Raw genomic sequence first — 12,076 nt, 5'->3', positions numbered from 1 at the left:
CAGCACTTCCACATCTTTCAGAGTGCACTGGGCTTCCATGGTTTTCCCCTTGCCCAAGCGTGTGGGTACAAACACACACCCAGAGACGACTGAATTAGTTGTCTACATTCCCCAGATGGATTAACATCTGTTGTGACCTTTTCCCCTCCAAAATAGTTCTTGATTATTCATTTTAACTAATTTAACCTGCTTCAAAATAACAAGGACAGGAAGATTTGCCCCCCCACCTCCACAAATCTAAGGAATGCTTCTGTCTTATGAGTCTTCATTGCTTATAGAAGGAAAACTTTAGGAGCTAAATTGGAAATTCTCTGATGTTTCTTTCCCCTCTGGGGCTTACTGTCCCTGGGTTACCCAATTGCCCAAACATCTGTCCTTTCATAAGCAGCTGTAAGTAGAACCTGCTGGATAAAAGATCCAATATAAAAGTAAGGGCTTACTGTGTGCAGCTATGCGGCCTGGGCTGGCCTGCCTGGCCAATGAGCAAGGTCTGGGGTCACCATATCCCACCACTCTAAGAGAGGACTTAAGGAAATGCAAGCTTATTTTTGACATTAAAAGATTTTAGGGGCCGGCCCCATGGCCGAGTGGTTAAGTTCACGTGCTCTGCTTCGGCGGCCCAGGGTTTCACCAGTTCGAATCCTGGGCTCGGACATGGCACCGCTAATCAAGCCATGCTGAGGCGGCATCCCACATGCCACAACTAGAAGGACCCACAACTAAAATAATACACAACTATGTACCGGGGGACTTTGGGAGAAAAAAGGAAAAATAAAATCTTTAAAAAAAAAACGATTTTAAATATAATTACACCAAAGAATCATAATACATTTCAAATTATTTCTAAGTATAGGAGCCACAGTTTCTCCTTATTGCTGTGAGCTGAGGTACATCTTAGTTTGTACAAATAGTTAAAATCATTTATTAGAAAACCTTAAACCTCTTACAATAAAGTTATCTTTAAATATAGGAATAAAATGACTATTTTACTTTCAGAATACAAAGGTCTCTCTGAAAGAGACTGTACAGCCTCCCTATGGACATCCTTTATACATGGCTCAATCAGTACTTACCAAGCACAGGTTTGTAGATGTTTGTTAACTTAGTAAATGATGGAAATAAATGAGGAAGATAATACTTTCGAAACAATGTAAAAAGAAATTTAAAACCAGTATCTTGATTCTCCTTATTCTTCCACTCCAAGCTTGCAGCCTTTGGATAATAAGTGGAGAAGAACACATGTATATTTACATTTCAAATTAATGTATACTAAACTGAAATGCTCTTATACTATTAAAATTCCTATCCTAAATAAAAAACTTTATAACATTGACAATCATGTAACGAAATCATAGCTTAAAACTCAAAAGATGATGAGAATGAATACTTTAAAACAAAATGGTAACTATGTTAAAAACAGCATTTTTACTGAGTATTAAAAAAAAATGACCCAGTGACGGCATATCTTTTGAACTTGCTCTACTGCATCACGCCCACATTTCTTCCCACACGTTCTGTGTAATGATGTCACATTCCTTGTGCCTTAAAATGTTTAGTTAGATGTAATCAGATGCTTTTATTTTTTTAAACTCAAAAAAGGCCATTTATAACAAACAGGAATTACGGAAACAACCCCTAGCAAGGATTTCATCCAATGTTACCTACATGCAAAATCAATATCAAAAGGCAAAGCTATGGAACCTTGTAAAGCGCATTTTCCTCATTAAAAGCAATCCACAGGCTAAGATAAACCAAGCCTGCCAGTCCAGCTACACCTGTTAGTGGTTCTTAATACTTGCTAGACCCCAGAGCACTCTAAAGCAAACTTCCCAATTCCTTCATGATACAGCCCACTTAGAAAATGATGACATTTGTGCAGCACCTGAGGTAAAGGGACGAGGGGCTTTGGCCGCCCCTGCGGCAGAGGGGCTCAGTGTCTGCAACCTGTCAGAAGTTCTCCAGGGTGAGCCAAGAGAGAAACTCTGCTCTGAGGACTCACCTCAGCAGACAGGTGAGGGAAGGACAGAAGGATGGACACGCACGTACAATTCTGTACACAATTTAGGTGATTCACAGTCTGCATTAAAACCTCTACCCTCTATCAATGGCATCCTTCTTCTACTGGAATCCTGGAGATTACGTGTCTTATCCAAGGTCACACAGCTTATTAGTGACACATCTAGAATAAACACCCAAGTCCCCCAACACATCCAAGTTCTAGATACTCTATGCTGATCTCCTGGGACAGATGGAATGCTCTACCACTTCTGGACAAATAAAATTTGAGATGCACATAGAACGGGCCGATAGAGCTAAAATGGGGGCTTCCAGAAGACAACAGAATACCCCAGTCAGCTCTCAGGATTTTAGAGTCCTTGTGTTTCTGGTGCTGGCTAACGGAACCAGGGGAGAGAAGAGCAGAAGAGATCACCCGGACAGAGCAGTGAAAAAGGGAAGCCAAGGACTGAATCCTAAGGGACAGCAGAGAGAAACACTGTCCCCTAAAGAAAACTGAAAAGAATAAAAGAAAGGGAGGAGAAAAGCCAGAAAAAAATATCACGGGAGGAGAGAATCTCATGAAGGAGGGGCAGTCACTGTCAAACCAGCTGACAGATTCAATACAGCAGAAAGTGAAGCATGTCCTTCCCCTGGACGTGACCACCAGATCCCCTTCACGGTCTTGGGCCTCCTTCTTAGCAGTGACAGGCAGGTAACAGTGAGTGTCAAAGGAACACCAGGTGAGGAAGTGCACTTGGCAGAGATTATTATGTCAACAAACTTGGCTGTGAAGGGGAGGACAGAGACTGGACTCTTCCCAGGAGGAACTAAGGGATGAGAGAAGTGTTTGCTAAGAGAGATGAATTCAGTAGCATTTTTTTGAACCATATTATGCTCAGAAATATAGACCAAGAGACATAAATCACCTAAGGAAATCATAAACCAATGATTTTAGTTCTGTATTCCCGTGCGCCCCTCTTCTGCATCCCCCTGCAGACTTCTGAATTGAAGTGGGCCAGGGCTGGGGGTGGAAACAGGAGCTTTCATTCTAAAATAAGTTCAGAGATTGTATTATTCCAGTTGGTAAATACAATAGAAAGGAATACGTAACACAAAGCAGGCCTCTGCTGATGGCACGATGAAATAATTACACATACTTTTGTTCAAACCTCCCTGCCTGCCCTGCCTATTCCTGAGCCACCCTTTCAACCTCTGGGCCTGCCTCCTTCTCCGTCCTGTCTCGCAGGCATAGAGATCAGGGTTAGGGAAGCAATAAGGAGGCAAAAATAGTTTCATACACTATGAGATAATAGAAAATATACATATTGGTCTCTCCCCCCGGTTCCTGGCATAGAGCCCTAAAACCCTTGTAAATCCCTAAGTGACAAGAGCATTAGGAGCATCTTTTGTTCTAATGAGGTGACTCTGAATGGGTTCCTGGATGGGGCTGGTCACCAGAAAGACCAAGCCATGATAAGAAGTTGGAATTTTCAGCACCCCTCCAGTTTCTCCAGATAGGGGTGAGGGGCTGGAAATGGAGTTAATTGGTAATGCCTACGTGAGGAAGCCTCCATCAAATCTCAATAGCAGAGGTTTCAGGGAGCTCTCAGGTGGGTGATGCACCCCAATTCCATGAGGACAGAAGCTCCTGCACTCGGGACCCTCCCAGACCTCGCCCTATGTATCTCTTCATCTGGCTGCTCATTAGTATCCTTTATCATATACTATCATATCCTCTAATAAACTGGTAAATGTAATGTTTCCCTGAGTTCTGTGAGCTGCTCTAGCAAATTAATCCAATCTGAGGAGGGAGTCATGGGAAACTCTGATTTGTAACCAAGTCTAATAACAGAAGTTGTGAGTAACCTAGGACCTGCTACTTGCAATTGGCATCTGAATGGGGTGGGAACAGTCTTATGGGACTGAGCCCTTAACTTGTGGGATCTGATGCTATCTCCAGATAGACAGTGTCAGAATTGAGTTAAACGGTATAACACCCAGCTGGTATCACAGAGATTTGCTTGGTGTTGGGAAAAAAAACCCATGCATTTCCTGACTAGAAGCGTCAGAAGTGAAGTGTTCTTGTGAATGTGGTAATAATATGAAAGTAAAGGATACACCCAGATGGAGAACTGAATTTTTTCCTTTATATACACACTCACACAAAACAGTATGTATGCCCGGCCTTTGCTGAAGTGACCTGGCACATACTCTATGATTAGTGAAACATCACACAAAACAACCTCAAAAAAAAGCAAAAAAACAAAATATGAACAAATGGGAAGAAAAGAGGCAGGTTTTCTTTTTCCTACCGAGAATAAGACTATCATTGAATTATCTACAATTTTGCTCTTACCTGAATAACCATATATTTCAACAGTATTTGAAGAAAAAAGCACGTTTGGTCCTCAGCAATCTTTTCCCCTGATACGGCTGGCAGGAGTGGAGTAATTTCTTCTGGATATATCTTTGCTGCAGAGTGGAAAACAATGAGAGCTCTCTCGGCAAAGTTAAATTTTAAATGGGGTTTTAAAAAAAAAAGAGGCCTCTATTAAAATGCATCTACCCATCCATTGGAACTCCTCAGAATGAACTCCAAGCCAGTGTACACGAAGGGCTTGGAAAAATGGTACAGATGCCCACAAAGCCACCTCTCCCACTGGACCATTTTCACTGCTTTCAAATTCCACCTCAGTCAGCCTAAGATCAAATATCTGTCAGTGGGCAATAAAGTGATGAGCAGCAATCAATCAATGGCCCTAACAGGCAAGTTCCTTGAAAACTCACAGGACACAAATGGCTGCCATTAATAGTCCCATGAGGCCACTACTGTCCTTCCATGAATGCTGCATGAAAATACACAGCTGGCAACAAAGAGCCTGTGAGAACACTTACATCCACTTATGAAACAACAGTGATGAGGACAACAGACAGAAGTTTTGGATAGCAAATTTAAATCACCACAAAAGCATTCCAGACATACCATGTGTTTCTACTTTCTGCTATTGCCAACATTTATCTCCTCCTTTCCATTCCTGTTCCTATCACTTCAGTAAATTTCTCCTGTCATCATTTCATATAAAATAGGCTCCAAGTCTTTTCAATTCTAATGTTTCTAAGAATCTACTGTGAATAGAAATAGGGAATAATTCCTCTTCAGAACCTATCTATGAAATCAAGAATTCTATTCAGGAAAATGACAAACCAAGGAATTCTTCAATGTAACTCGAAGAGTTATTTCAGCCTGTAAGATGGTTAACATTACTCACCATCAGCCGCACTAGGGCTAGGATTGATGAGTGTCTCCAGCGTGCAGGGCCCTCTAGATGACATGATCGCTGGGAAACCAGGCACGAGGCAAGCAAAAATCAGCACCTGCTCTTCGGCACAGTTTGTCTGAAGTGCTTGAAGCCACAAAAGAAACAGTCTGATTCCTTCACATCTTATCTAAAAATAAAATTAAAGGTAATGAAATTAAATACTTACGTGTATTTGTAGAAATGCATTGCAACTTAGCATCAGTTCTGAGAAAGAAAAACTAGAAGTTAAAGGCATTGTTAAAGTATCGCACCAAGTTTTTCACTTAGTGACAAGTAAGCAAGGATGCTGCAATGCAGCACAAGAGTTAAGAGCTTGGGTTCTGGAGCCAGAGAGCCTGGGTTCAAATGCAGGTTCTGCCACTTTCTAGCTTAGCTGTGACCCATGGAGAACCACTTAACTTCTCTGTGCCTTAGTCTCCCTATCTGTAAAATAGGGATAATAACAGAATTTACGACAAAGTTCTGGTGTAGGATTAAGTGAGTTAAAACAGTGCCTGACTCATGCTAAGCGCTACATATTTCCTATTAATAGTATTTTATTCCATCGGGCAACAGTGCCCATATCATCAATGCTCAATTATCCATGAAAACAATGCAAGGATAATCCGCCTCCGAATTTACACTATGCTTTGTATCACGTTCTTGAAAATCAGAACACCTGGAGCTAAATAAGACCATGAAGACCTGGCTCACTGGGATAGGGCAGCTCTCAGCTTCCCTGCCTTATGTCTCTACTCTCTCCAACATCGTCACTGTGCTCCGAATGGTCGGCATCCCCTGGTAGAAAACATTCCGATAGGCAGATGTGTTATTTTTCCTCTTCTACATTTACTTTCAACTTCATCCCATTCCTAGAATTCATAAACACAGGTACTTCCATTTCTATATTCCTAAATGGCTGAAAAGATAATGTCAATAAAGGAAGTTAAATAAGCAAAAGAGATGAAAAACCGTCAGATGCGGCTGAAAGATGTAGAAAGCTCCAAATGTAGGCAATTGACGGACTGCCTGATAGCTTTTCAATTACACCCAGGTGGTGCGGATTCCTCCAGAGCAAGTGTTCAAGCCAAACACTCTGCAAGGAAAGGCTCTGCAAGGCTCTGCAGGAAAGCCAAGAGAGGCAAAAAAAAAAAAGAAAGAAAGAAAAGAAAAAAAAGTTTGGCTGACTCCCCACAGAAGTCAATTACACCAAGATAGACACCCTGTCTGGTGACAGTGCTTCCTCATGTGGATTATACAGTGCACTTTCAGACATGCTGTGGACTCACCATTGCTCTGCATAAACCTCCACACCCACTGACACTGTCCTCCTCTCCCCAAGCAGGGAAAATAACTACTGGGGTGGACAGAATTAGGCACGTTAGCTTTCAAGCTGAGAGAGGAACCGGTTCAACCTCTTCCCTTTTCCGATAATGGAACAGGAGCAGTTAGCACCTTGCCCGTGGTTCCTGAGCTGTACACAGCAGAATCAAAATGACAACTCAGAACTCCAAACTCCAAACTCTAAACCCAAGCCGCTTTCTCCTAACAATATTTAAAATGTCTATCACAATAAGTTACAATACAAGAATAAAAACTCTAACAATATTTGTCATACAATATCTCTATTAAAAATAAAAAACTAAGTGATTTTTACAGTTTTTTTCCAAAATGGTCTAATTTTGTCACTTTATGGCATTAATAAATTAAAGGGTAATGAAAAAATGCCATTACATTTTCTTTTAAAATAAATACCTTAATAGAATTTCCAGTGTGTAGAAGCTTCTTTAAAGTTGAGCCTGAAAATTTAAAACAATGAATTAGAAATGGAGTATATGAAAGCATATTTAAGATCTATTTTTAAAAGATCAGTTTTACAAAGAAAAAGTGTACTTGTGAAAAAACATATAATTTTTAAAAAATAAAAGGAAGAAAGCTGACCTTCAGAAGCAAAGCAATGTCATAGAGGGAGAGACATATTTAAGATAAAAGTACTTTAAGTATGAACCTCTTCAAAATTCTTTTAAAAGAGTCAAAATGATTGATATTAAGGTAAGCCAAATGCCCACAGTGGATTATGTGCACATATCTCTTGTCAAGCATAAAATGAATGATTTTTAAAATCTCTAAAAGTAAAAATAATATAAAACCACCACTCATAAAACACTTTTACAAGAACATTTTACAAATATTCCGGACATCACGTTTCTCTCCTTGCAATGACGACCACATTTATGGGTTCGGTCCATCAATAAATCACCTAGCAGAGCACTCTGGTCACTTGTCAAGGAGAGGGAATCGAGGTTTACTCAAAACTACACCAGCCAACTGCAAAAACTGGTGGTGTGTCCCACTGCACTGAGGAAAGTCTCTCTTCTGAGGATGGAAACATAGTACCTATTACTCTATAAGTGTGTTCATGCCCTTAATATGGAGATGGCTTGGCAACCCCACCTAAATATCATATGCAGACTCTAAACGGGATCTTAACTTCAAGAAAGGGAAGTAATCTTTGAAATAAAAATATATTGAAAGTCTTAAGCAAGAAAATCTTTTCTCCCAATCAAATTTTGAGGAAAAAAGTTATTAGATCTCCTGATGCAAAGGTTTGTGCAATTTTTAAAAACTGAATATCACATCACATTTACTCCACCAACCTATTTCAAAGACATGTTGCACCAAGAAATAGAGGCAGTGTCTCAACGATTGCTACAGGTCACATCTATGTCGACAGATACATGCATGTCAGTTAAATGCATACATTTTAGGAATTCATTAGCCAGAACAAAATCACTGGTTACCTGAAGGAACCTTTTCTAACTGCTGTACTGTTTATAATACCTAACACGGGGGCTCAGTGGAAATTCACCATTGTCATGACTAGGTTACAGCATTAACACATTACTGGTTTGCTGAGTAAGGAAGTTAAAGTGCCCTCTTCCCTCTTCTTCTCCAGTCACCAAACCACGCCCAGTATTTTTTGGTCTAGAGTCAGTATTTAGCAGGCTGGGCTCTCTCATAGCTAAGGTTCAAGTGCCTGTGCTCAAGGACTGTTTTATCCCACACCTTTCTTCAACTTAGGGTCTTGCCCCTTGTCTCCACATTCATCCATTCTTGGAAAAAGTCCATTCTGCCTCAGCTCAGTATTTGCTTCCTTAGGCCTATGTGGACCTCATGACGCTTGGCAGGGCCAACAGACACTTCACCTCCCAGGAGACTCGGGATAAAGTCTACACAGACAGTTCTCCTCCCAAACATCTGGCAAATCCATCATCTTGCAACATATTCTGGGGAACACTTTCTCCTGATCACTGGGTGCGACTGCTGAGGCTTGTCAGTCTTTCCCCTTCTTGGAATGGGTCCAACATTTTTAACTTTTAACCTACCCATAGTTGTCTATACCAACTCTTCCCTACACAGGGAGGAGAAAAATACACAGAAAAAGAATAGACTTTAGAAAAAGACATACAGAACCTATGTCCCGTATCTGTCAAGAATCCCCAACTTTTTGAAATTAATCTGGTAATTTGCTACAGCAGCAATAGAAAACTAATACATATATATTTGATCTATTCCATTCTCTTGTACTCAGAAACTCTTGTACATGTGAAGCAGTACAGTTTAGCAGTTATAAGCCAGATTTGGGAGGCAGACTGCTAGGGTTCAAATCTAGGTTCTGTGTTTACTGAGTAATCTGGGTCAGTTACTTAATTTCACCACATCCGAGTTTTCTCCTCTGTAAAATGGGATAATACCAGTGTCTACCATAGAGAATTGTAATGAGGTTTAAATGAGTTAATATATATAAATGCTTAGAACAGTGTCTGGTACATGGAAAGCACATTTTCCTCAGAAGATAGGACATCAACTATTCTCTAAGGAACTCTTTTTAAACAAGAACAATACTGGAAAGAAAAATTTGTGCAGTGGGGGTACATAGCAGAGGGTTTCAACATGAGAACTGGTGATAAGTACCTGAGAGCCTTGCCTGGCCACTTCGGGTATTCCCTAAGACCTTAAGTTCACAAAGATATTTCTACTCTAACTTTACCATTATGAAATCCTTTTCATTTTAATCTCAGAAATTTCTCTATATATATCATTCCTGTTTGGATTTTTAAACTCTTCATCCAAACTATGATCATACCCACCCCATCTCTTTTATGTGCCTCTTCAACCCTACTGGTTGTCATTACATTTACTCAAGTGAAAAAAATAAATAAACTAGTAAATAAAATCTAATTCGTTGGACTGATTCTATGAACCTCTAACTTCTATTGGCTAACTTTTATTGTATTTTAACAATAAATATCCTTTGAACATAAATCTTACTACTTTGTTTTTTTTTTAAAGATTTTATTTTTTCCTTTTTCTCCCCAAAGCCCCCCGGTACGTAGTTGTATATTCTTCGTTGTGGGTCCTTCTACTTGTAGCATGTGGGACGCTGCCTCAGCGTGGTTTGATGAGCAGTGCCATGTCCGCGCCCAGGATTCAAACCAACGAAACACTGGGCCACCTGCAGCGGAGCGCGAGAACTTAACCACTCGGCCACGGGGCCAGCCCCATAAATCTTACTACTTTTGAGGCGGCAGTAAGACTACCAGGACAGGAACTAGGATGAGAAGAGGGAGGGCTCTGCACAAAATTTAAGAGGGCACCAAAAAACTCAGTAATCAAATAATATTTTAACGCAATAGCTTTTAAAAAACAAACAAAAAAAAATCAGTGCAAAAAACCCATGATGAACAATATTAAAATTTTAAGTAAGTACCAGTGTTGAGCTGAGCCACACTGGAGCCTGAGGTAAAAGGAAAAATGTGTATCCCTATCTATATGGTTTCATGTCTTTTTATCTTTCCAGAACATTAAAGTAGTTGAAAAAATATTAAAAAATTTAAAGGCTCAATACTGAAAAGTCAAAAGGTATTAAAACTCACATTAGTCTAAACATTTTATTTGTAACACAGAGTATATTATAATTTTATTTTCCTGGATTTAATGGAAGCAAATTCATCAATATTTTAAAAATCTACTTCTTTGTTTATCTCCTTTTTCAATTGTGAGAAGTGCCATGCTTGACAATTTCTCCTGATGAAGTAGCAATCTTTTAAAGATATTTTGAAGGCCATAAGTTCACAAAGATATTTCAAATCTAACTTTCACATTATAAAACTGTATTTAATTCTTTGAAAGCTCCCTTTGTGTATCATGCCTCGAATCAATTAACAAGCAATGGCAGAACACCACCAGGGAAGGGGCAGGAACACAGAGACCCTCTGGGCTGGTGGGGTGCAAGGTCTGCTCAAAGCTGCCGGGGAACAGGAGCACAGAACTTTCCGCACTGCCACATCTACACTAAGCATGTGAAATAAACAAAAAATTTCTCAAAATGGATCAAGCACCTAAACAGAACTTCTAGAAAAAAAGACAGGTGAAGATCACTGTGATCCTGAGTGGCAAAATTTCCTTAGACAGGACACCAAATGCATAATCCATAAACGAAAAACTGTTAAATTGGGCTTTATTAAAATTAAAAATTTTGACTCTCTGAAGAACACTATTAAGGAAATGAAAAGACAAGCCAGAGATGGGAAGAAAATATTTCCAATTCATATATCTCATAAAGCACTTATATCTGGAACATGAAAAGAACTCTCAAAATTCAATATTTAGAAAACAACTCAATTTAAAAAAACAGGCAATAGATTATCACATACACTTCACCAAAGATATACAGATGGCAAATAGCACATGAAAAGATGCTCAAGATCATTAGTCATTAGAGAAATGCAAATTAAAACCACAATGAGATACCACTACCACTAAAATAAAAGGGCTGATCATACTAACCATTGACAAGAATGTGGAGTACCTGGAACCTTCACACTGCTGGTAGGAATGTAAAATGGTGCAACCACTTTGGAAAAGAGTCTGGCATTTAAACATATGCCTGTGTATGATTCAGCCACTCCATTCTCAAGAGATACGAAAGTGCATGTTCATACAGACTTGTACACAAATGTTTACAGTAGCTTTATATGTAGCGAAATACTAGAAACCACTCAAATGCCTATCAAGTGAAGAGATAAACTATGGTATATCCATACAATAGAATACTGTACAACTCAGAAATAAAAAAGAATGAACTATTAACATATCCACCAATACAGATGAATCTCAAACTAATTATATTGAGTGAAAAAAACAAACAAAAAAGAGTATACACTGCACGATTCTATTTCTGTAAAACTCTAGAAAATCAAACAAATCTATAGTGACAAAAAGCAGATCAGTGGTTGCCTGGGGACTGGGGGGTGAGTTGGGGAAGAGTGGGAAAGGAACAAGAGAAAACTTGTGGGAGTGACGGCTATGTTCATTATCTTGATTGTACAGGTGTATACCTATGTTGAAATTTAGCAAAATGTACATTTTAAACATGTACAGTTTATTGTATGTCAATTATACTCTAAAAAAATTGTTTTTTTAACAAAAGAATAATAGAGCAGGTGGCCTGGCAGTGACTGAGTTCAACATCAGAGGGATGGAGGTTATGGTCTGAGGTCTGCATGATGATGAGGATCCAGAAGAGAAGTCAGGAAATCACAGAGGGTGAGGGGGTCAAGGGGCTGATGGGTAACTTGGTATGAAAGAAAAGGACTGGGAGAGGGTTCAGCCATTTAAAAAAAAAGAAAAAAAGCAAGTAAGCAGGAGATCAGAGACACGGCAGCAACAAGGAGGGATAAGGTGGCATAGTCTAGGAAGAGAGATTTCCACTGAGG

The 12,076-nt window shown here is 39.5% G+C and overlaps 1 protein-coding gene across 14 annotated transcripts in view; it reads right to left on the bottom strand.

The window, feature by feature from the left end:
• The window catches only part of RALGAPA2 (Ral GTPase activating protein catalytic subunit alpha 2), a 323,319-nt gene that overhangs the window by 246,340 nt on the left and 64,903 nt on the right, over window positions 1-12,076 (bottom strand). For all 14 annotated transcript variants that reach the window (XM_070588734.1, XM_070588729.1, XM_070588728.1 and 11 more), the window contains 4 exons: window positions 7,053-7,096; window positions 5,268-5,445; window positions 4,355-4,470; window positions 1,074-1,212 (listed from right to left, as the gene is read on the bottom strand). In XM_070588734.1, the coding sequence (XP_070444835.1) occupies window positions 1,074-1,212; window positions 4,355-4,470; window positions 5,268-5,445; window positions 7,053-7,096 (477 nt within the window). The remainder of the gene's footprint in view (window positions 1-1,073; window positions 1,213-4,354; window positions 4,471-5,267; window positions 5,446-7,052; window positions 7,097-12,076) is intronic.

Source organism: Equus przewalskii, chromosome 21 (genome assembly GCF_037783145.1).
Source record: "Equus przewalskii isolate Varuska chromosome 21, EquPr2, whole genome shotgun sequence".
Lineage (NCBI taxonomy): Eukaryota > Metazoa > Chordata > Mammalia > Perissodactyla > Equidae > Equus > Equus przewalskii.
This window is presented reverse-complemented; position numbering and strand designations above follow the sequence as displayed.